The sequence below is a fragment of the Schistocerca piceifrons genome, chromosome 7 (assembly GCF_021461385.2).
Source record: "Schistocerca piceifrons isolate TAMUIC-IGC-003096 chromosome 7, iqSchPice1.1, whole genome shotgun sequence".
Lineage (NCBI taxonomy): Eukaryota > Metazoa > Arthropoda > Insecta > Orthoptera > Acrididae > Schistocerca > Schistocerca piceifrons.
The window spans coordinates 440294628-440320864 of NC_060144.1; the positions used below are offsets into that span (position 1 = coordinate 440294628).

The window sequence follows — 26237 nt, forward strand, 5'->3', positions numbered from 1 at the left end:
AAATTATTAGTTTCCCGAACAGAACACACGAATCATGCAGTGACATACAGTTTCAAAGTCCCTGAGGTAACATGTGGCTGCCATAATGCATATGTACTCATTGCATGCATGTAGTTTTGACACACACACACACACACACACACACACACACACACAGGCAACTGATAATTCAGATGGGGTTCCTTATCTTTCATAAAACCAAGGGTTACTTTCCTTTGACTTTTCTAAACAGAAAACTTTTCAAACTTATTTTTTTCTAGGTTTATAGACAAAGAATCTGTCATTATCATAGATGCTGGAAATTACATTAAAGGTAAGAAAGATTAATTAACTTTCATGAATATAAGATAAAATTTTTGTAATTTTCAATCATTACTGAACTGTACTTGCTGTGTAGCACCATCATTTTATTTATTGTCTTGTTTCCTCATGTCTTGAAATAGTCTGAGATGGTGAAAGCAGTTCAGCTGATACAATTTTGCATAGAATATGTATTCTTGGGTCTTAAGAATCATATACACTATGTGATCAAAAGTATCCAGACAACCCCAAAAACATACGTTTTTCATATTAGGTTCATTGTGCTTGCACCTACTGCCAGGTACTCCATATCAGCAATCTTAGTAGTCATTGGAAATAGTGAAAAGCAGAATGTGGTGAACTGCGGAACTCATGGACTTCGAACCTGGTCATGTGATTGGGTGTCACTTGTGTCATACGTCTGTACATGAGGTTTCCACACTTCTAAAAATCTTTAGGTGTACTGTTTCCAATGTGATAGTGAAGTGGAAATGTGAAGGGTCACATACGGTGCAAAAGCGTACAGGCCGACCTCGTCTGTTGACTGACAGAGACAGCCGACAATTGAAGAAAGTCGTAATGCATAATAGGCAGATATCTATCCAGACCATCATGCAGGGATTCCAAACTGCATCAGGATCCATTGCAGTTACTATGAGTGTTAGCCGGGAGGTGAGAAAACTTGTATTTCATGGTCAAACGGCTGCTCATAAGTCACACATCATGCCGGTAAATGCCAAACGACACTTCGCACGGTGTAAGGGGCATAGACATTGGATGATTGACCACTGGAAAAATGTTGTGTGGAGTGACGAATCATTGTACACAATGTGGTGGTCTGATGGCAGGATGTGGGAATGATGAACGTCCAGTGAACGTCATCTGCCATCATGTGTAGTGCCAACAGTAAAATTCTGAACTGGTTTTTTTTTTTATAGTGTGGTCATGTTTTTCATGGAGGGTGCTTGCATGCCTCTTTGTTTTGCATGGCACAATCAGAACACAGGCCTACATTCATGTTTTAAGCACCTTGCTTCCATCTGTTGAAGAGCAACTCAGGGATGGCGATTGTATCTTTCAACACTATCGAGCACCTGTTCATAATGCATGCCCTGTAGCGGAGTGGTTACACGACACTAACATCCCTGTAATGGACTGGCCTTCAGAGTCCTGACCTGAATCCTATAGTACACCTTTGGGGTGTTCTGGAACGCCGACTTCGTGCCAGGCGTCACTGACCGACATTGATACAGTGCAGCACTCCATGAAGAATGGACTGCCATTCCCCATGACACCTTCCAGCACCTGATTGAACGTATGCTTGCAAGAGTGGAAGCTGTCATCAAGGTTAAGGGTGGGCTAACATCATATTGAATTCCATCATTACTGATGGAGGGCGCTGTGAACTTTTGAGTCATTTTCAACCTGGTGTCTGGATGATTTTGATCACATAGTGTATATTCAAAATTTTTCTGTTCACTTGCAGTATGTTCTTCTGAAAAATGTAATTCATGATTAACTATTAATTTTCATTGTAGGTTATCGGTATGAACTATACTGCATCTCAAAAGGTGCGGGAACAACACAATGCACTATTCACTGTGGAGTGGATGAAGATACAGTGCACAGGTGGAATTCTGAGAGGGAATGTGGCTATAAGGAAGATGTTTTAAGAGCTTTAATCATGCGCTATGAAGCCCCAGACAGCAGAAATCGATGGGATTACCCACTCTTCACAGCACTGTTCACTGATGATTTGAAGTATGATGAGATATACAGCTCATTATTTGAGAGGAAACCGCCGCCACCTAATCAGTCAACGCAGTGTGTAAGTATAAATACAGACAGTAAATGATATTTTTTGGACATAGTATAATGTGTATTGTTAGTGCCTTTTCTGTGTAACATTAGTCGTGTGAGTGGCACATATGCTTCACCTTAGCACTGAGTTATTGACTTTTATTTTCATATATATGTTGTGATAAGAAGGAGCAAATATGCTAATGCACCTTCCACAGATTTTAACTAAAATCGTCCTCAAGGATGTAGAATAAGTAATAGTATGTGATTTTTTTCCATTTGAAAATTAATATCAAACTTGACACTATCATTCAAATGTATATACACTGAAGGGCACAGGTTAATTCTTAGTGTATTACAGCCATGTGTCATTGAATAGAAAACAGCATTACTGTAAATATTAAGTACATTCTGTTACTGGTTATCCAAACCTGTTACCAGCTCTGGTGCTTACTAGCAAGTGTTTTGACTTTCAGTAGGGGTATTTTTAACTCAAGTTCTGTAATTTTATTGTTACTTTTGTTTCTGTCGTCATGCTCAAGTTCATCCAGTTGAGAAAAGTTTCAACAAAATTGATAGGATGTTATTTTAGAAATTAATTTGCATAATTTCCCCATAAAATTACAATATAGAGTAGACCCACAAAGAAAATCAAGAAGTATGTAAAGAAAGAAACTATTCCTACCAGTGAACAAGTATAGATGTCCAGAGGAAGGCTAACAGAACTGCCAGTTTTCGATAGTAGATTCTATACCAAGCTAATAAAAATGGAAAAGGTTTGTGGGAATAGATTTATTCCCTCTTTCCTGTACTACTACTTTGTCTCTTGTAGCCCAACTTTCAGGGAATTTCCCTACTGAAATGCCTGTCACCCATTTATTGGGAAACAAGAAAGACAGTGAAACGTCTCATTTGTGAACTCTTGAAAATAAGTTTAGTTACTACAATATATTTTGAACTGAAGACTGAGAAGAAAACTGACCCTAACTCCAGAGAGTTACGGACAGCCCTTGGTTGGCCCTAGGATTTTTCCTATTAAATATGGCTTTCTTTTTGCACCTCTGGCAATGTTTTGGGGAATTGGGTAAGCGAGAAATTGCTTTGTGATTTAGAGGTTGTCAGTTTGCAGCCAGTCAGAAATCAAATCGTAAAGAGGCATGAGTGTCATTTACAGCTGGACCATGTCCCGTAAAACACTGTGTTCTTCAAACTGCCTTTAGGGTTGAGGACACTTAACTGTGTTTGAAGATTTCAGTTGGTCTGCAGATATGTGTTTTTTCATCAGTAAAAAAGATGGATAATGCTGTCCACTCAAGAGATTGTCTTTTACATTAATTCTATTTTTACCATTAAAAAAGAAGAAATACACTTGCACATGCGTGCCCCCCCCCCCCCCCCCCACCCTTACACACACACACACACACACACACACACACACACACACACACACACACACACACACACACACACAGTGTTAATGCTAGTGGCATTCAGACATAACTATTTTAGGTTTGTGTGTGTGTGTGTGTGTGTGCGGGGGGGGGGGGGGGCGTGTTCGCAGGCGTGTGGGTGTGTGCATGCACGAGTGAACATTGTCATTTACAAAGGTTGGACAATTGTCTTGTTTCAGGCTCCTCTTTCCTCAACAAATTTTCTGTATGAGCTGGACAAAGTGACCCAAGAGATACTATCTGTAAGTAACAATAGTTTTCCTTCATTTCTCATTATTTCATGCGACACGATATTATAAATAAAGTATACAAACAACTCATACTATTGTTTCATAAAAGTAGTATTGATTGCTGTTTTCACATACAACACAACATGCTGTAAATATTTATGGAATCTGATATTTGAAGCCTTTTTCATTAAGAAAGTAACAATTGTTATCAGTTATCAGAACACTTTGTCTGTCTGTCTGTTTGTTTGTCGAGAAGTGATTCATCCTACCAGATCCTTCCTTGAATTTGTGTGGAACTGATTGACAATAAATTGTTGGTGTTTGTCAGTCCAACTCCCTTTCTTCACATTTGTATTAGCACTTCACAAACTGATGATAAAATAGAAATGTAAGGAAACTGAGGAATTTTAAAATATTTTTACTTATTTGTGGGTTCAAACTGTAGTAAGCTTATGGAAAGAATGATAGAAAAATGTGGGTTCAAACTGTAGTAAGCTTATGGAAAGAATGATAGAAAAATGTGAAATATGAGGGGGGGGGGGGGGGGGGGGATTGTTGTCATAAAAAATTTATTGATGAACCTTTTTACAAAATTACTTCAGTCACCTTCAAAATACTCTCCATTACATGCGATGCACTTGTCAAGTCTCTCTTCCCACTGTTGGAAGCATGTTTGGAACTCTTTCAAGTTTGATATTGTCCAGTGCCCTTTGCGAAGCTGTTTTTACAACCTCCACATCGTCATAATGCTCCCCTTTTAGCGTTTTTTTCATTCGTGGAAATAGGAAAAAGTCGCATGGGGCTAGGTCTGGTGAATACGGAGCGTGGGGAACGAGAGACCACCTCTGAGATGCCAAATAGTGGGTCTCTCGTAAGGCCGTGTGTGATGCAGAAACCAGTCACCTGATTGGCAAAGTTCCGGGCGTTTCCTCCGCACATCCTCTTGCAGACGCCTTAAAACATCCAAGTAAAAGTGCTGGTTAACAGTCTGGCCAGGGGGTACAAATTCCCGATGCACAGTTTCACGAACATCAAAAAAGACAATGATCACCTTCTTCGCATTTGACCTCACTTGCCTTGCGCCTTGCTTTTTTTGGTCTGGGAGAGTTGGGAGTCCTCCACTGGCTTGACAATTGCTTGGTTTCTGGGTCATACCCATAACACCAACTCTCATCCCCTGTAATGACTTTGTTCAAGAAGTTTGGGTCACGTGCAATCTTTGTTTCCAAGTCCTGACACACATTCATGCGGATGGTTTTTTGCTCCTGTGTGAGAAGGTGCGGAACAAATTTAGCAGCAACACGTCTCATGTGCAAATCCTCACTCAAAATCCGCTGGCACGAGCTCCGTCCAGAACGAGCTTGGTCTTAAACACACATCTCATCACATTTAAAGCACCCATACCACTCGAAAACCTGTGTGCAGCTCATTGCACCCTCCTGGAAAGCTTCCTGAAGCATTTGGTGTGTCTCTGTTGCAGTTTTTTTTTTAAGCAGGGAACAAAATTTCACACACACTCTTTGTTCTTTTAAAGTTGCCATAACGACTTCGCAGAGGTAACCCGCCAACAGTCAGAGAAACACAATACCACACTTGCATGTTCAGCTCTACACTGACGCCGTCTGCACAGCTGTTTCATGAAGGCCTCTACTAACACCACCTAGCGTGAGAACCCTGCACTACGTCTACGAGTGGCAGTGCCTCGGAGTCCGGTTTCTTTTGGGTCCCCCCTCGTAAGAGAAAGAACAGTGGAAAAAGGCTTTTGGAATTCTGTTGTGTCATTGGTTTCTGTAGTGGCATCTTGTTCGAACATGAAAATACAAGGGTTGGAACTTAAATAGTGACAACTATTTATTCACAACTGATACAAAAGAGTTACATGTTTGCACTTGTTACTATCTTTCAAAGTCATCACCAGCATTTTGTAGAACCTGTTGCCAGTGATGTGGAAGGCCTAGTATACAGTTAGCAGAGCCTGTTCTGTTGCTGGTGCCAAGTTATGGTGATAGTCTTGTACGACTGTGTGACGCATTACATCCCTCCACGGCAGACCATCAATGCACAGTATTACTGTTCATTTTTGGAGCATCACCTGCAACAAGTTTTGCGAAAGAAGCGGCGACACTTCCTGCGCAACCCGTCCATCATTGTGCACGACGATGCGTGGGCGCATACAGTGCAAGTTGTGGCTGCTCTATTCAGTCGATGGGACTGGGAAGTACTGCACCATCCACCATCCCCCCTGTGGGTCTGGGGATTAGAATAGGCCCGAGGTATTCCTGCCTGTCGTAAGAGGCGACTAAAAGGAGTCCCTCCCCCTCAAGGGGGTAGTTAGCGCCTGCGTCCGGAGACGGACGGTTCCACGACCTCTATTTGCGGTCATTTTGCTTTTTCACTTCTCGTTTCTTCCTTCCTTTGGTTGGTTCCTTTCTTTGCTCTTCTCCAGCTCACTGTCTTCCTTACTCTTTCCCTTGTCTTCATCTCCTTGCCTTCTCATTGCCTTCTTCTCCTTGCCTTCTCTGGTCTCCGCCTCGGCGTTTGAGACAGTCTGTCATCTCTCTCCCTCTCTCTCTCTCCTTTTTCCTCTTCTTCCTTCCTCCCTGTGCACGCCTGAAGGCCGACCCAGGCGTTCGCACACGTAGCCGGTGACGGGGTAACGCGTAATTCCCCGCCCTGGGTAGACAAGTAAGGCACGCACGGATCCCCTGGTAAAGGCCAGGCCCAGGGAGGGGTGATTGCCTGAGCTGATACCTTCTGACCATGCCGATTGGTCCCTCCGTCTGTTTCTCAGGAGGTGTGACCTGAGGTGTAAACATTCACCTAAGGCGGGAGTGCCCTCTGAGAGAGTCCCCACAGGGAAGGAGCGCGCCATCGGAGACGCTGGCAATCATGCGGGATTCCTCCGCAATGGATTTCACTCCATCTCTCTCGACTTCTGCCCACAAACGGAAACTTGACCAGCCACCAGTGACAAAAGTACTACCGCCTGCCCCACAGTTCCTCGTCGTTTCTCGATCTGAGGACGGAAAGGATTTTTCCTCTGTCAACCCTTTCGTTATCCAGAAGGGCGTAGATGCCATAGCCGGATCTGTCAAGTCGTGTACCAGGTTGTGTAATGGTACCTTGTTACTAGAAACTGAGAGCGCCTTTCAGGCACAAAAACTGCTTCGGGCCACACTCCTGTACACGTTCCCTGTCCGGGTGGAGGCTCACCGAACTTTGAATTCGTCTCGTGGTGTGGTCTATACTAGATCACTTGACGGATTGACTGACGAGGAGATTCAGACTTTCCTCACTGAGCAGGGCGTGACGGCTGTCCATAGGGTCATGAAAAAGGTCAACAATGACCTTGTACCGACCCGGACACTTTTCTTGACCTTTGACAGTGTTCAGCTGCCGTCGCGTATCAAAGCGGGCTACGAGGTTATTTCTGTTCGCCCCTATGTCCCAACACCTACGCGCTGCTACCAGTGTCAGCATTTTAATCACACTCGACAGTCTTGTTCCAATGCGGCTAAATGTGTCACTTGTGGCAGGGATGCCCATGAGGGTGACTGTCCACCTCCGTCTCCTCGTTGTGTGAACTGTCGGGGTGACCATGCCGCATCCTCCCGTGACTGTCCCGTCTACTAGGAAGAACGCTGTATCCAAGAAATTCGGCTCAAAGAGAAAGTGTCCACCTCGGCTGCTCGCAAGCTATTTGCTAGTAGGAAGCCCACACTGCTCCCAGCGGGAAAGTACAGTACTGTCCTCGCCTCTCCTCGGACTACCAGGGAGGTGGCGACGCAGACATGCGATCTGACCTTCGGCACCACGGTCGTCCGTTCGGCCAGTGCTAAGATCGCGCGGTCGACGTCTCCTCTTCCTCCCATCACCCCACAGACACCAGCCCCTTAATCAGCTTCTGCTAAGACGAAGACCCAGAAGTCTGATGCACGGGCCTTCAAGAAGGAACCGTCCCGTGCAGACTTCCTACGTACCTCGACCTCCCAGCCTTCGACCGGTACTTCCACCAAACGTCCTTCCAAGAAGGCTCATAGGACGCGCAGTTCTCCTTCTCCGCCACGGCGCATTTCTTCTCCTGCGCCACCCAGCGGTTGCCGCCCCAGGCCGTCATTCGTTTCGCCTGGCCGCACCGCTGGTAGCCGAACAACTGGCCGTCCACCGGCGGAGGAAGCTCCTCCTCCCGGCCATCTTAACGAGATGGCCGATGAACCTATAGAACCAATGGACGATGACTGTCCGCCTACTGATAGCGGCGGCAGTACTCGCTCGAAGCCAGGCCCTCAGCAGCCTTCGAGGTGACCACTTTTTTCATCTTCCGTTTCTTCTTACGATGGCACTTATTCACTGGAATATTCGCAGCATTTGCTCCAACCGAGAGGACTTGAAGTTGCTGCTCCGCTTGCACTGTCCGCTCGTCGTAGCCCTCCAGGAATCGAAGCTCCGCCCATGCGATCACATTGCCTTGGCACACTACACCTCTGTGCGTTTTGGCCTACCCCCTGTGGTAGGTATTCCGGCTCATGGAGGGGTTATGTTGCTGGTCTGGGATGATATTTACTACGATCCCATCACATTGCACACCGGCCTGCAGGCAGTTGCCATCAGAATTACTCTCCCCACTTTTACATTTTCTATTTGTACCGTTTACACTCCCTCGTTGTCTGCCGTTACCAGGGCAACTTCTTGTTCAGCTACCTGCACCATTTTTGTTAACTGGAGACTTCAATGCCCACCATCCCCTTTGGGGCTCTCCAGCATCCTGCCCGAGGGGCTCCCTGTTAGCAGGCCTTTTCAATCAGCTCAATCTTGTCTGCCTCAATACTGGCGCCCCTACTTTTCTTTCGGACACATCTCACACCTATTCCCATTTAGACCTCTCTATATGTACTACCCAACTTGCACGCCGGTTTGAGTGGTATGCCCTTTCTGATACATATTCGAGCGACCACTTCCTGTGTGTCATCCATTTCCTGCAGCATACCCCCTCTCCGTGCTCAGCTAGTTGGAACATCTCCAAGGCCGACTGGGGGCTCTTCTCTTCTGGGGCGACCTTTCAGGATCAAACCTTCACAAGCTGCGATAGTCAGGTCGCACACCTCACGGAAGTCATTCTCACTGCTGCTGAATATTCCATCCCTCACACCACTTCTTCTCCACGTCGCGTACCGGTCCCCTGGTGGACCGCAGCATGTAGAGACGCTTTACGTGCTCATCGACGTGCTTTACGCACCTTTAAACGCCACCTACAGTGGCGAATTGTATCACTTATAAACGATTACGTGCGTAGTGCCGTTGTATTATTAAAGAAAGCAAGAAAGCCAGCTGGGCTGCTTTCACAAGCACCTTCAACAGTTTTACTCCTTCTTCTGTTATCTAGGGTAGCCTGCGCCGTCTATCTGGCACTAAGGTCCACTCACCAGTTTCTGGCTTGACAGTCGCGAATGACGTCCTTGTGGCCCCTGAGGATATCTCCAATGCCTTCTGCCGCTTTTTCGCAGAGCTTTCGAGCTCCGCTCATTACCACCCTACCTTCCTCCCCCGAAAACAGGCAGAGGAGGCTAGGCCACCTAACTTCCGCTCCTCGAATCGTGAAAGTTATAATGCCCCTTTCACCATGCGGGAACTCGAAAATGCACTTGCCCGGTCACGGTCCTCCGCTCCAGGGCCTGATTCTATTCATATTCAGATGCTGAAGAACCTCTCTCCTGCGGGTAAAGGTTTCCTTCTTCGTACTTATAATCGCATCTGGTGCATGCTGGCGCGAATCTATTGTTGTACCGATTCCTAAGCCGGGGAAGGACAAGCACTTGCCTTCCAGTTATCGACCCATCTCGCTTACCAGCTGTGTCTGTAAGCTGATGGAGCGAATGGTTAACTCTAGTTTGGTTTGGCTGCTCGAATCTCGGCGCCTACTTACCAATGTACAATGTGGATTTCGTAGGCGCCGCTCTGCTGTTGACCCTCTGGTTACCTTGTCAACCTTCATTATGAATAACTTCTTGCGGAAGCGCCTGACCGCAGCTGTGTTCTTTGATTTAGAGAAGGCTTACGACACCTGTTGGATGGCGGGCATTCTCCGCACCATGCATACATGGGGCCTTCGCGGTCGCCTCCCTCTTTTTATTCGTTCCTTTTTAATGGATCGACAGTTCAGGGTACGTGTGGGTTCTGTCCTGTCAGACACCTTTCGCCAGGAGAATGGGGTGCCACAGGGCTCAGTTTTGAGCGTTGCTCTCTTCGCCATAGCGATCAATCCAATAATGGATTGCCTCCCAGCTGATGTATCAGGCTCCCTTTTCGTGGACGATTTTACCATCTATTGCAGCGCGCAGCGTACATTTTTCCTGGAGCGCTGTCTTCAGTGTTCTCTTGACCATCTTTACTCCTGGATTGTCGCCAATGGCTTCCGTTTTTCTGCCGAGAAGACGGTCTGTATTAACTTCTGGCACTACAAAGAGTTTCTCCCACCGTCCTTACGACTCGGTCCCGTTGCTCTCCCATTCGTGGAGACAACAAAATTTTTAGGTCTTACCTTTGACAGGAAACTTAGCTGGTCTCCACATGTGTCTTATTTGGCTGCCCGTTGTACCCGTTCTTTAAATATCCTCAGTGTTCTCAGTGGTATGTCGTGGGGAGCGGATCGAACCGTCCTACTTCACTTATATCGGTTGATCGTCCGCTCAAAGCTGGATTGTGGGAGCTTCATATACTCCTCTGCACGGCCGTCCATCTTACGCCGCCTCAACTCCTTACAACATCGGGGTTTACGACTTGCGATCAGAGCATTTTATACTAGTCCCGTCGAGAGTCTTCATGCTGAAGCCGGTGTATTGCCACTGCCCTACCGGCGCGATATACTGCTTTGTCGGTATGCCTGTCGGCTACTGTCAATGGCCGACCACCCGTCTTATCGTTCCTTTTTTGACGACTCCCTCGATCGTCAATACGGGTTGTATGTCTCTGCCCTGCTACCCCCTGGAGTTCGCTTTCATCGCCTCCTTCAACACCTTGATTTTTCATTTCCTGCAACCCTTAGAGTGGGCGAGAGCCACACGCCACCTTGGCTCCAGGCTCAGGTTCGCGTTCACCTTGACCTCAGCTTGCTCCCAAAGGTGGTTACCCCTGGTTCGGTATACCGCTCCCGTTTTGTCGAACTTCGTTCGAAGTTCCTTAATATGACCTTCATTTATACACATGGCTCTAAGACCAATGACGGGGTCGGTTGTTCTTTTATTGTCGGGGCACAAAGTTTCAAATACCGGCTCCATGGCCATTGTTCGGTCTTCACAGCTGAGCTTTTTGCCCTCTACCAGGCTGTTCTTTACATCTGCCGCCACCGACATTCTGCTTATGTCATCTGCTCCAATTCCCTGAGCGCCATCCAGAGCCTCAGTGATCCGTATCCAGTTCACCCTTTTGTGCACTGGATCCAACGCTCTCTTCAGCAGCTGGTGAACAACGGTTCTCCGGTTAGTTTTATGTTGGTTTCTGGCCATGTCAGTATCCCTGGGAACGAAGCTGCAGATGCCGCAGCCAAGGCTGCGGTCCTCCAGCCTCGGACAGCTTTTTGTTGTGTCCCTTTATCAGATTGTAGCAGGGTCATTTGTCGGCGCATTTTATCGCTGTGGCATGCCGATTGGGCTGCACTTACGGACAACAAGCTTTGGGCCTTGAAACCTCTTCCCACGGCTTGGACGTCCTCCTCACGCCCCTCTCGGCGGGAGGAGGTAGTTTTGGCCTGGTTACGAATTGGACACTGCCGGTTCAGCCATCGCCATCTGCTGACGGCTGCGCCAGCGCCGTTCTGCCCCTGTGGGCACTTGCTGACGGTCCGCCACATTTTAACGTCCTGTCCGGATTTTACTACACTGCGTCTTGATCTTGGCCTGCCATGTACTCTCGATGCCATTTTAGCAGATGACCCAGGAGCAGCTGCTCGCGTTCTTCGTTTTATCAAATTGACCAACCTGTCTAAGGACATTTAATTATGCTGTTTTTTTTTTTTAATCGTACGCCTGTCGATCTTTTATCGTGTTTTCCCTTTTAGTTGCTGTTTTAAACTTGTGCCTCACGATGAATTCCTAACGTAGTCTGGGCGCTAATGACTGTTGAAGTTGTGCGCCCTAAAACCACAAAAAAAAAAAAAAAAAAAAAAGAAAAAAAGAAAAATCCACCATATTCCCCGGACGTTAAGTCCTTGTGACTTTGATTTGATTCAGAAGATGAAGGAGCTACTTCGTGACATACACTTCAGAACTGTTCCAGAGATTCGACAGGCAGTAGACTGCTCCATTCACACCATCAACAGATCAGGCTCAGCTAACAGTATACTACGCCTTCCATATCGCTGGCAATGGGTTCTACACAACGCTACTACTTTGAAGGACAGTAACAGGTGCAAACATGTAACTCTTTTGTATCAGTTGTGAATAAATAGTTGCCACTATTTAAGTTCCAACTGTAGTATAAGAAAGTGTACTTGGAAAAGACAGGGAAACAATGGAAGATAGTGACTGTGTAACACTGTCTGGATAAAGAGTCGTGAATTAGGTACTGGGCTGCAGTGTGTAGTGTATTAGGATGCAAATATGGAGTTGGATCATAACCTGACATGGCTAAATAGTAGGCTGAAAAACAGAAGACACCAAAGAAAAAGAGGGTGACAATGTCTTATATAAGTAGAAGACTAATTTTAAATTGAAAATAGTAATTTGTGCCTATGAGTGAGGCTGCATACTCATAATCAAGCTGTTACCTTTCACAAGAACACCAACTGTGAACGACTGTATCATGAATATTTCGTTTCAAATTTCTGCCCATGTTTATCAGTTACAAAATTTAGTATCATGCTTATGAGTCTGTGATGGTGGCATAATTGTTTTTAGGCCATTAGTTGTTCATATTACTTTCATTGAAGGTTCACAGATATCCTCTCGTCTGACAGTTTCACTTCTAGGGCACAGAATGTCTTCCCAGTACTTACTTTACAGTAACAAAGTTCTAAATGTTATGAGTACACTGATAAAAAGTAGAAAAAATGTTTTCTAGTTTTCGGAACAGTTAGTTCTTTCCACTGGGGGAAAGGGGGTGGATTGTGAAAGGTTGGAACAGAGAAGCAAATCACTAATATTTCTGCTTGAGTGGGATCCATCTGGTACTAGGACAGGAGGACATAAAGATTACAGTATTATAAAGTGAAATTTCAATTTTGATACAGTTTCACATTTAGCTTTTTTTTTTTACAATCGTATTGACCAACTCACGTTAACAACTTCAGTTCCTCTTCTTCCTTTGTTGTTGTTTCCTATTTTTCCAGTATTCCCTCATTTTCTCACCATGAAGTCTCTTCCTTTCTTCTGTCCATTTTGTTCCCTATTGTAGAGAAGGAAAGTTACTTCTCACCATATAGCGGAGATGCTGAGTTGCGATAGGCACAATAAAAAGATTCACACACTCATAGCTTTTGGCCATTAAGGCTTGTCAGCAGTAGACATATACACACATGCCTACACACACATTCACGCAAACGCAACTTGTACACGTCTGCAGTCTTAGAACTTGAAACTACACTGCGAGCAGCAGCACCAGTGCATGATGGGAGTGGCGACTAGGTGGGGGTAAGGGGGAGGCTGAGGAGGGGAGGGGGAGGGATAGTATTGTGGGAGTGGCAGACAGTGAAGTGTTGCAGTTTAGACAGGGCAGGAGAGAAGGTGCGGAAGGGGGGGGAGGGGGGTAAGTAGCAGAAAGGAGAGAAATAAAAATAAATTAAAAGACTGAGTGTGGCAGTGAAATGACGGCTGTGTAGTGCTGGAATGGGAACAGGGAGGGGGCTGGATGGGTGAGGACAGTGACTAACCTTTCCAGGCACCCTATGAATTCCAAACCAACCACCTTCTTCCTAGTCTCCGAGACCAACTATACCCTCACCCACAATTACTTCTCCTTTGAAGGCAGTACCCAAAAACAAATCCGTGATATGGCTATGGGCACCCGCATGGCACCATCCTATGCTAACCTCTGCATGGGCCATCTAGAAGAATCCTTCCTAAATCCTCAGAATACTAAACCCCTCAACTGGTTCAGATTCATTGATGACATCTTTGCTATCTGGATTGAAGTGAGGACACCTTATTCACATTCCTCCAGAACCTCAACAACTTCTCCCCCATTTGCTTCACCTGGTCCTACTCAACCCAACAAGGCACCTTCCTAGATGTTGACACTCATCTCAGAGATGCCTACATGAGTACCTCTGTCCATAACAAAACTACTAACCACCAGCAATACCTCCACTTCCACAGCTGCCACCCATGCCATACCAAGAAGTCCCTTCTGTACAGCCTAGCCAACCGTGGTAGTTGCATCTGCAGTGATGAGCAGTCCTTCTCTAAATATACCGAGGGTCTCACTGAAGCCTTCACTGACCGTAATTATCCTCCCCTCCTTGTACAAAAACAAATCTCCTGTGCCTTATCTTTCCAATCTCCTACCACCTCCCAAAGTCCCACAGTCCGGCCACAGAGGAGCATTCCCCTTCGTAACTCAGTACCGTCCGGGACTGGAGCAACTGAATTACATTCTCCACCAGGGTTTCGATTACCTCTCGTCGTGCCCTGAAATGAGAAATGTCCTACCCACTAATTTCCCACCCCTCCTACCGTGGTATTCCGCCGTCCACCAAACCTACACAATATTCTCGTTCATACTTACACAACCCCTGCTCCCAATCCCTTACCTCAAGGCTCATACCCCTGTAATAGACCTAGATGCAAGACCTGTCACATACATCTTCCTACCACCATCTATTCCAGTCCGGTCACTAACATCACCTATCCCATCAAAGGCAGGGCTACCTGTGAAACCAGTCATGTGATACACAAGCTAAGCTGCAACCACTGTGCTGCATTCTATGTAGGCATGACAACCAACAAGCTGTCTCTCCGCATGAATGCCCACTGACAAACTGTGGCCAAAAAAGCAAGTGGACCACTCTGTTACTGAACACGCTGCCAAACATGATACCCCTCATCTCAATGACTGCTTCACAGCCTGAGCCATATGGAACCTTCCCAACAACACCAGCTTTTCTGAAATGCGCAGATGGGAACTTCCCTGCAATACATCCTATGTTCCTGTAACCCTCCTGGCCTCAACTTTCGTTAGTCACTGTCCTCACCCATCCAGCCCCCTCCCTGTTCCCATTCCAGCACTACACAGCCGTCATTTCACCGCCACACCCAGTCTTTAAATTTATTTTTATTTCTTTCCTTTACACTACTTACAACCCCTCTCCCCCACCCTCCGCACCTTCTCTCCTGCCCTCCGTGTAAGCTGGAACACTTCACTGTGCGCCACTCTCACCATACTATCCCTCCCCCTCCCCGCCCCAGCCTCCTTACCCCCACCCAGTCACCACTCCCATCATGCACTAATGCTGCTGCTCGCAGTGTACTTTCAGGTCTCTGAGACTGCAGATGTGTGTGCAAGTTGCGTATGTGTGAGGATGTGTGTCTACTGTTGACAAAGGCCTTAATGGCCGAAAGCTGTGAGTGTGTGAATCTTTTTATTGTGCCTATCGCGACTCAGCATCTCCGCTATATGGTGAGTAGCAACTTTCTTTCTCTGGTATTGTTACATTCCATCCTGGATTTTCCATTGTTTGATTGTTCTCGTTTTTTGTTTCTTCTGCTTTGAAAGCCTCCCAAATTTAATATTTTATTTTTAAAACAGGTTTCTTTCTGTTATTTATAATTCTTTGATGTTGTTTCTTTCTAGATCTTTCCTTACTCCTGTAATCCATGCTATTGTCGATTTCTTCTTCCAGAAATATAGGAGTATTCGTTTTGTTAGTCTATTTCCATCCAGTCTGTAAAGTTGTCCGAAAAAGGTTAATCTTCGTTTGGCCATTACGTCAGATATTTTCTCTATAACTTTTAGACCTCATCATTACTTCTTATTTTCCATTTATCTGCAGTTTTTATTGTGCCGATTATTTTTCTTATAATCCTTTCCAGTACTTCTAGTCTGTCCATCTTCTAGTTCATCATTAGGCATTCAAATCCATATCAACATTCTGGTTGTACCACTGTGGTGTAGTGTTTTAGTTTTGTTTTTCTAGATATACATTTCTTGTTGTAAATATTTTTGGTCAAACCATATGCTCTTTACGTTTTATTAATTCTTACGATTATTGCAGATTCTTCTAGTCCATTCTGTTGTATGGTCTCTCCAAGATATTTGAATTTATTTGCTGGCTCTATTTTACCTATTTGTGTTTCTATGAATTTTGGTGCATTTTTTATATTTGTCATGAATTTTGTTTTTTCTGCTGAAATTTCGAGACCAGTTCTATTTGCTGTTTTTTCCAGAAGGTTTATCTGAATAACTGCTTCTGTCAGGTTTTCTGAAAGTATTGCAAAATCGTCTGCAAAAGCCAAGCAGCTTACCTTAATTTCATTTGTTTTCCTTCCCAGAGTTATACGTTCAATTTTGTGATTTTTTTTAGCTCCAAATTCCAGATCCTTACAGTTTTTTCTAGAACACAATTAAACAGTAAACCATCACCTTGGCTAACGCCAGTTTTTATTTCAAATGGCTGAGATACTCCTTCCATAAATTTGACTTTAGATATTGTTCCTGTTACTATTTCACGAATTATATTTGCTAATTCTGATATAACACCAAATTCTCTAATGACCTTATCTATTTGTTTCTATGTCTATACAATCAAATGCTTTTTTATGTAGTGGGTGGATTAATGCGGTTTACCATTCAACTGGAATCTTTTCAGTTTTCCAAATGTTCTCAAGAAGCAGTTGTAGATACTTTATGATTTTGATTCTGACCACTTCCATTATTCTGCTGTAATGGAGTCTTCACCACTTGCTTTATTGTTTTTGAGTGTTTTGATGGCTTCATGAATTTCTAACTCTGTTGGTGGGAAATCTTCCTCTAGATTTTGAGATGTCACTGGAAATTCTAATTTATCTGTTGGAACTGGACAGTTTAATAGCTTTTCAAAAAAAATTGCCAAAATTTCACTGTTTTCTTTGTTATTTAATCCCATTTTGCCATTTTCATCTTTGAAACCAATATTTGGTGCCTGATATCCTTTTAGTATGTGTTTAAAGTTTGGTAAAAATTTCTAGTATTATTTTTAGTGAAATTTTCTTTTGATTTTCCGGATTATTTTTTATGTTTCTTTTCTTTGTTGTCTGAATTGTTCAAGGTCTTCCTCTTTTTACAATCATCTCCATTTTCTCCATTTTTGAGCTCTTTGTATTGGTGCTTCTTCACACTCCTCATGCCACTATGTCTTCTTTTTATTCTTGGCCAATCCTAAAGTTTTCTGTGCTGCTTGAGTTTTTTGGATCTGGAGTTCACGCCAATCACCTTCTTTATTTGTCTCAATTTCTTCTCTCAATTTTTCTATATTTTCTTTTGTAATATTAACTGTAGTGGTGTTGTATCTGATCGCTTTCTTGGTCACCTTTTTTGTTTTAGATGGGAGAAATTTTATTTTAATCTTAGAGAGATAATGATCTGAGTCGAATTCCCCATTTCTGACTATTTTAACATTCATAATTTTGGTAATATACCTTTTAGATATGGCTACATGATCCAGTTGAAATTCTCCTGTGTATGGACTTGGATGTCTCCAAGTTTTGGTAGTTTGCGAAAATGTGTGGACATGAGTTTTAACTGGAACATTTTACACACATTGATCAGCCTGTTGGATATTCACTTACAATAGTCCTAAATTTCTTGTCCCTCCCAATTTGCGCAATGAAGTCACCAAGAAGTGTTTTAACATTCTTTTTAGGTATGATAGAAATTTCAGATTCTAAAAGATCCCAGAATTGATATTCTTTCTCCATATTTCTTCTTTTGTCAGCATTTATAGGTGCATGACAGTTTACAAGGGTGTAACTTTTATTCTTGCACTTCATTGTTAACGTGATTATTCTTTCTGAATTCGATCTAAATTCTGTTACACTGTCTACGATTTTTTTGTTTACATAAAATGTTGTTCCAAACATCGGCAAGTTTTCAATTATTCTCACTGCTAGTTTCCCTTTATAAATTCTATAATATTGTGTACCAGCTAAATTCTCATGTAAGAATCGTGTTTCCTGGGCTGCTATAATTAGTACATCGTTCGTCTGCAGAAATAATTCTAATTCCTTTTGTTTTCCAATTTTCAGAAGAGAATTTACAGTTCATGTTCCAACGTAGTACTTCTTCTTTAACTGAAACTTGGAAGGCTTTTCAGTGTATTCCATCTCTTCTTCATCGCAGTCCGCAACTCATGGTCTCACGGTAGCGTTCTCGCCTCCCGAGCACGGGGTCCTGGGTTCGATTCCGGCGGAGTCAGGGATGTTCACCTCGAAATGTCTGGGTGGTGTTGTCATCTTCAACATCATCATTCATCGCCATTATGGTCAGAGGAAGGCAATGGCAAACCACCTCCACTAGGACCTTCCCTAGTACGGAGGTGCGGGTCTCCCACATTGTTCGCCTACGCTCTGTCGAGGAGTGTGGGACTTCATCATCATCTTCATTGCGAATGTTGGAACTCCCCAGAATCCTAGCTCCCATTATACGTTACATGGTGTAATGGTGGATTCCTCATCAGAGTTACCACCTGGGGTAGAGCATCTATTGTGCGAACTTTCCATTTTGTGACTTGAAGCTGTAAATTGTAGAGTAGGGAATCCAAACTCATCCCTGAATTTCCATTTTATTATTATTATTATTATTATTATTATTATTATTATGCTGCAGAATACTGTACCTTTAGCCACTTATTCACATTCTCAAGCCCATGTGATGCATAAATGGCGGGAAACACTAATTTTTTTTGACATGTCGCAAATATAACTTGGAAACAAATTTGTTAACTATCTACAGATGGAACAAAACTATTGTGTTATAATTCACACACACACACACACACACACACACACACACACACACACACACACACACCTGACACCACTCCACTCATACCATATCACATGTGAAGCAGAAACATACCTGTGAGCCGGCCAGAGTGGCCGAGCAGTTCTAGGCGCTACAGTCTGGAACCGCGCGACTGCTACGGTTGCAGGTTCGAATCCTGCCTCAGGCATGGATGTGTGTGATGTCCTTAGGTTAGTTAGGTTTAAGTAGTTCTAAGTTCTAGGGGACTGATGACCACAGCAGTTAAGTCCCGTAGTGCTCAGAGCCATTTGAACCATACCTGTGACAATGTGAATAATTTATATACAAGGTATGTCCACAAAGTAAGTTCCGTGTGGTTATATAAAACATGCGTGTACAGATACAGCAAAAATATTTATTGTACAAATATCTACAACTGTTAAACTACTTCTCTACCTAGCTTCCGAAATTTTGTGGGTACTTGTCATAGCGTGGCACAAGTTTTTGTATGCCTTCTTCTTAGAAGCTTGCCGCCTGTGTATTCAACCATGTGATAACATTTTCTTTCGGTTTATCCTTGACCACTAAGGACAGATTTTAGGTGTAAGAAGAGATGAAAGTTGCTAGGAGCGAGGTCCGGGCTGTACGGAGGATGATCAAACATGTCCCAATGAAATTCCTGTTAGAGTTGTTTGGTCGCATTCTTTGCATTGTGAGATCGGGCATTATCGTGGAAAAAAACACCTTTTGACAGTAATCCTTGGCGCTTGTTCTGTATTGCGCAGCCCAATTTCTTAATGTTCTCACAGTAACCATGTGCATTGATTGTTTGGCCTTGTTCTAAGAAATCAATCAGCAAAATACTTTTTCTGTCCCAAAAAACAATGCACATGACTTTTCAAGGTGTCAAGATTTGCTTAGACTTAACCTTCGTTGGGATGAAGTGTGCCTCCATTCCATTGATCGCCGTTTTGTTTCAGGGGTGTCGTACAATACCCAAGTTTCATCCCATGACTATCCGAGAAAGAAAACCATCGCGTTTTTCATTGTAACATGTCAAAAACTGAAGTGCCCATCTGTTGTTTTTGTGTTGTTCAGTAAGCATTTTGGGTACCCAACATGAACAAAGTTTTTGGAATTTCAGTTTTTCAGTAACAATTTCATGAATTAGTGATTGTGAGATTTGCAGAACTTCCATAGCTAGGGCACTAAGTGTAAACTCATGGTTGTGCTTAATCTTTTCTTCAATTGTGTGAACCAGTTCATCAGTAACCACAGACAGGCGTCTACTTTGTTCTTCATGGTGCACTTGATCACGTCCTTCATTGAATAGTCTGACCCATCTTATAACCATTGAATCACTCATAGCATTTTGTCCATAAACCTCTCAGATTTGCCGATGAATTTCCTTTGGTTTGACTTTCTTTGCATTTAGAAAATGAATCACAGATCTGATTTCACACGTGGTGGCATTTTCAATTACGGCTGACATTATAAAGAAGCACTACAAAGCACATGTCGGCAGCAGCAATGGGAAAATGGCGTACATGTCTTCTCCTTGAGTCAGAATAACTGGCACGCATTCTCGGAACTGCGATTGTAGTGCTGCCACAGATAGAAATAGAAATGGAACTTACTTTTGGATGACCCACGTATTTCTCAATGCTGTGCAAACTATTAGTTATTTGAATATTTTTGCGAATCCTTCTTAAATGAACCAAATGTTTTATGTGCTGCTTTGCTATGTACTTCTCTTTGAAAATCAATCATTCTTTTAGTTTTGTAATTGTGAAAAGATTGTTAGTAAAACATATTATGTAGGAGGCAGGTGTTACATGTACATTGGTTTGAAGAGATTATAATTTTTTTTCCGTCTGTTACAGCAGACTAATGTGTTGTAATTCTCTTGCAGGCAATACTCTCAGCTCAGAAACTAGGTGTCGATTCAGATATAAAAATACCTGGTTTTAAGGATTCTGTCAGAACAAATGGTGTGAAACTGTCTGTCCCTCAACTAAGCAGGCTACGAAGACAATTTCTGAGTTATACCAAACTGCATCCATCAAATGACATTTCTAAAATAGGCCCATTGTTCATACAGTTTCTTAATAGCAACATAACATAAATGTTTTACTCATATTTGTATGTATGTTGGTACCAAAACGTTTTGCTTATGTATGTGTATGTTTTATAATAAATTGCTATATCTATATTGAATTTGTAGTTCTTTTTGATTGTATTGAATGAATAGCTTTATCTTGCTGCACCACTTATGCTAATTGTTAACAGCCCGTGCAAGATACTCTCTTGCAGTAAACCTCGATAAAGTCTTTGTCAGAATATGCACGAGTCCATAGGTGACATAAGCTATGAGCTACGGCTACAAGCGCTTTTTACTTGCTGTGTTATGAGACAAGTAATTTAGCTGGTAATTGTTTTTGCTGTATATTCTATAGTATTTATGTGCATTAGTGTCAGATAGACTTGATAAATGGAAGGTTTCAGTTTTTATTTGCGTCTGAATAGGAAAAGCGAAGTTTCTGTTTAGGACAATTTCGCTTGTAGGCAAACATTTGTTTACATTCTTAGCTGACTGTAAATATGTGGGATTATCAATTAAATCAGTGTAAAATACTCAGTATTTACGTTTATTAGTATCATTTAGTCTTGATACATTGAAGGTAGCAGTTTTTATAGTTTTATTGGGTCGTTTTCGCATGTATGTAGATTTTTGTTTACATTATAAATATGAGGGATAATCAGTAGGTGTACCTTACTGTAGTTACTGTTTAATTTTTTAATAATATTCACTAGATAGCCCCTAGCAGTTTACTGTAGGTCACTGGTTTTTTTAAGTATTCACTATATACAATTTTATTGTTTTTCATTGTTGTTTCTTTCTGCCAACTAGTGTGTAGCTGTTAACCTTGTGTGCCGCTAGATTTCCTTAAGTTTCTTATAGTAAATCAGCTATTACCTAGATGGATAGAGACTTTGTCTGTTGTGTGCGGATGCAGGAGGAGTTGGCCACAGTCCAAACGCAGCTGGAAGCTTTGTTGGCCACAGTCAACAGGCTCCAGAGTGCCACCTTGAGGTGCGGTGGGAATGGGGTGCCTGGGGCAGCCTCTGCTGTACTAGATATGCAGGTAGTGATGTCACAGCTCTCTGTCACTGAGCCGACCACAGGTGCAACTGAGCTGGCCAGCCCACTCTTACCTCAGTGTGAGTGGCAGACTGTGTCGAGGTCTGGAGCCTCAAGGCGAAGGCTGCTTGGGGGACACGGGCTCCTGCCAAATCCCATGCACTTTGCTGATAGATTCAGTGTGCTGTCTGATACTGGCGGGGAGGGGGGAAGCTGAGACGGATCAGAGTGCACCTTCTGCCAGGATAGTGGCCGCTCCTTCAGCAAGGTTTGGACAGGCATGGGGGGATAGGGGTTTGTTAGTTATTGGGAGCTCCAATGTTAGGCAGGTCATGGAGCTCCTCAGGGACAGGGTGGCTAGGGTGGGGAAGAAGTCCAAAGTTCACTCGGTGAGCTTGCTGGGGGGATGTGGAAGAGGCTCTTCCAGCAGCTATCGAGTGTGCGGGTTGCAGCCAGCTGCAGATTGTTGCACATGTTGGCACCAACAATGCCAGTCATCGGGGATCCAAGGAAATCCTTGGGTCCTTTCGATGGCTGGTTGAATAGGTGAAGGCGGCCTCCATCTCTTGAGGAGTGGAAGCCAAGCTGATGATTTGCAGCATCGTACCCAGGGTGGACTGGGATCCTCTGGTTTGGAGTCGACTGGAGAATCTAAACCAAAGGCTACATCGACTCTGTGACAAAAGTGGTTGTAGATTCCTTGACCCGTGGTATGGCATGGAAGGTTGTAGGACACCCCTCAATAGATCAGGGGTGCACTACACACAGGAAGCAGCTATATGGGTAGCACAGTACTTGTGGCATGCACATGGGGGTTTTTAGTTTAGGTTCCTCCCCACAGGAAACAAGCCTTTGGCCTGAAATATTACCAGTTCATGACACTGATGTGGGTGTGCTAACTGTAAAAATTGGTAGTCCGCCTAAACAGGTCATTTCAAAAGATTTAAGTGTGCTAAATCTTGTGTTAGGAAATTGTCAAAGTGTCTGTAGCAAGATCCCCAAGTTACTCTCCGAAATAAACAATAGTAATGCCAATATTGCATTAGATACCAAAAGCTGGTTGAAACCAGACATAAATAGCAGTGAAATTTTGGACTTGGATTGGACAATGTTTAGGAAGGATAGGAGGTGGTGTGTTAATTGCAGTTAAAAGCTGTTTAAATGCAGTTGAGATCGATACTGCGTCAGGCTGTGAGATAGTCTGGATAAAGCTGTCAATCAGATAAGGAGTGACCATTGTATTAGGATGTTTTTATAGACCACCATCATCCGCAACAAACGTCGCAGAACGTTTCAGGGAAAGTCTTGAGTACATAGGAAATAAATATTCAAATTATCCATTAGTTATAGGTGGAGACTTTAATCTGGCACCCATTGATTGGGAAAATTACACGTTTATCACAGGGGGCAGAAGCAGAGACTCATGTGAATTTATTCTAGGTGCATTCTCAACATACAACCTTGAGCAACTGGTTAGAAAACCAACTAGAGATGGGAACATATTAGATACCCTGGTGACAAACAGACTTGATCTTTTTGAGGAAGTTAATCTAGTTTTCTTGTTTGGGAAAGGAAATAAGTGTCATTAATAAATATCTTCATAGTCAGCTCAAAGCATTCACCGTGGGACACAAAGATATTGAGCACCTTTGGCCGAAATTTAAAGGTAGAGACATATGTGCTTACCAAAAATATATGGGAAGGAAAGGATTCACCTTGGTTCAACAAATGTATTGGGAAGTTGCTGAGAAAGCAGAGAATTTTGCACAGTCATTTTAAACTTAGTCACTGCCCCACTGACAAACAGAAATTATGCAAAATGAAAGCAGCTGTCAAAAGGTCAATGAGAGATCCTTTTAACGAATTTGAAAGCAGTATTTTATCTGTTGATTCTAAAAATAACACCAAAAAATTTTGGTCGTACGTAAAATCTATGAACGCTACAAATAAGTCAATACCTTCTCTTGGTGACAGTACGGGTAATGTAAAGAAAGCTGCAGCACCATCCCCCTTTCAATTATCGAACAAACACAAGGATGACTAACATAGTGTTTAGTGTCTCTAGGATTGTAAAACAGTTAAGATCCTTTGACATGAGGAAGGCGTCTGGCCCAGACAGTATCCCCGTAAGATTTTATGTTGACTATGCCACAAATATTGCACCATTCTTATCCATCATCTATCGGAGATCATTGGAACAGTGGAAAGTTCCACAGGACTGGAAGAAGGCCCAGGTCTTAGCAATCTATAAAAAGGGTGAAAAATCGGATGCACATAATTACCGGCCAATTTCACTGACATCGATTTGTTGTAGAATCAAGGAACATATTTTGTGTTCAGACATAATGACCTTTCTAGACTCTGAGAAGCTCATCTGCAGAAACTAGCATGGTTTTAGGAAACAGCGGTCTTGCGAGACACAGCTGGCCCTCTTTATGTATGATACACAACAGGCTCTAGATACCTTGGGGCAACGGCCTTGCCACAGTGGATACACCGGTTCCCGTGAGATCACCGAAGTTAAGCGCTGTTGGGTGTGGCCGGCACTTGGATGGGTGACCATCCAGCCGCCATGCGCTGTTGCCATTTTTCGGGGTGCACTCAGCCTCGTGATGCCAATTGAGGAGCTACTCGACCGAATAGTAGCGGCTCCGGTCAAAGAAAACCATCATAACGACTGGGAGAGCGGTGTGCTGACCACACACCCCTCCTATCTGCATCCTCAACTTGAGGATGACACGGCGATCGGATGGTCCCGATGGGCCACTTGTGACCTGAAGACGGAGTGCTAGATACCTTCTCCCAGGTTGATGCAATATTCCTAGACTTTTCGCAAGGCATTAGACTCAGTTCTGCACTGTCGCTTGCTCCAAAAGGTGCACTCTTATGGTCTATCCAATGACATATGTGGTTGGGTAGAAAGTTTTGTAACAGACAGAGAGCAGTATGTCATCCTGAATGGGGAGACTTCAACAGAAACAAGCGTAACATCAGGTGTGCCCCAGGGCAGCTTAATAGGTCCGCTGTTTTTTACAATTTACATAAACGATCTGGTTGATGGTATTGACAGCGGCATGAGACTGGTTGCCGATGATGCTGTAGTCTAAAGGAAAGTAGTATCGCACAAAAGTGGTGAATAAATCTATGAAGGTTTGCAGAAAATAAATGCTTAGTGTAATGGCTGGCAGTTCTCTCTCAATATTAGTAAATGTAACCTACTGCGTATAACAAGGCAAAAATCCCCATTAATGTAAGAGTACAAAATAAATGCCCAGTCTTTGGAAGCAGTAACATCCTTCAAGTATATGGGTGTGACAATTCAAAATGATCTCAAATCGAACAATTAGATTACACAAGTAACGGGAAAGGCGAACTCTAGATTGCTGTTGTATTGGTAGAATCCTGAAGCGATGTTATCCTTCAACAAAAGAAATTGCTTACAATACTTAAGTTCATCTAGTCTTAGAGTATTGTTCATCTGTTTGGGACCCTTTCTAGTTGGGTCTGATTCAGGAGATTGAAAAGATCCGAAGAAGAGCAGCAGGATTCGTGACTGGTAAATTTAGCCGTTGTGAGAGCGTTACAAATCTCATAGAAAGTTTGAAGTGGGAGACACTTGCAGATAGACAACGAGCTAAACGGAAGAGGTTGCTCACTAAATTCCAAAATCCAATCTTCGCCAAGGATATAGAGCATATATTATTACCACCAACTTTCAAATCACGCAATGATCACCATTCAAATATAAGGGAAATTAGAGCTCGTACTGAGGCGTTTTTCTCTTGTGCAAATCCGTGAGTGGTACTTGGGGGGGGGAATATGACTGGTGCAAATAGTGCACTCCGCCACACACCGATTGGTGGCTAGCAGAGTATATACGTAGATGTAGAAGTGATGCACAAATAAACAGATCCTTGTCGGAACTTACTTTTTCACCTGAGACTGCAAGGAAAAGATAAACTGTTCATGGCTTACCTCTGTGAATACGCACATGCAACTTCCTCGTACCTGTTCTGTGTAGAACTCACATTGATGTCATCCCTAGCAGCAGATTTGGCAGTGTGATGGAAAAGTTCTGAGTTGCAAAAATTCTTATTCTGTGGCCATGATGGGTGTGCAGTGCATTTATTAATAAACACTGAAAAATAATACACAAATACTCAGTTTTCTTTTATTAGATAGATAAAACAACTAATCACCAAGCAGCGGCAGAACACACACATAAGACAGTTGTAATTGGCAAGCTTTCGGAGCCAGTGGCTTCTTCTTCAGGCAGAAGGGTTGAAAGGGAATGAAGAAGGGTGAAGGAAAAGGACTGGGGAGATCTAGAAAAAGGGGTAGATTTTGGGAGTCACCCAGAACCGTGTGTCAGGGGACACTTACCGT

General features: G+C 43.5%; 1 protein-coding gene and 1 pseudogene across 3 annotated transcripts in view; both read left to right on the forward strand.

Moving 5' to 3' along the window:
• The window catches only part of LOC124805163 (protein KTI12 homolog), a 40391-nt gene extending 19465 nt beyond the window's left edge, over window positions 1–20926 (forward strand). For 2 of the 3 annotated variants that reach the window (XM_047265643.1, XM_047265645.1), the window contains 4 exons: window positions 261–313; window positions 1839–2128; window positions 3731–3793; window positions 20622–20926. In XM_047265643.1, the coding sequence (XP_047121599.1) occupies window positions 261–313; window positions 1839–2128; window positions 3731–3793; window positions 20622–20834 (619 nt within the window). In that variant the 3' untranslated portion in view covers window positions 20835–20926. The remainder of the gene's footprint in view (window positions 1–260; window positions 314–1838; window positions 2129–3730; window positions 3794–20621) is intronic. The other variant, XM_047265644.1, reaches the window with a different exon arrangement.
• A 3394-nt stretch (window positions 20927–24320) lies between these two features.
• On the forward strand, window positions 24321–24437 carry LOC124709470 (annotated as a pseudogene).
• Window positions 24438–26237: the final 1800 nt, after the last annotated feature.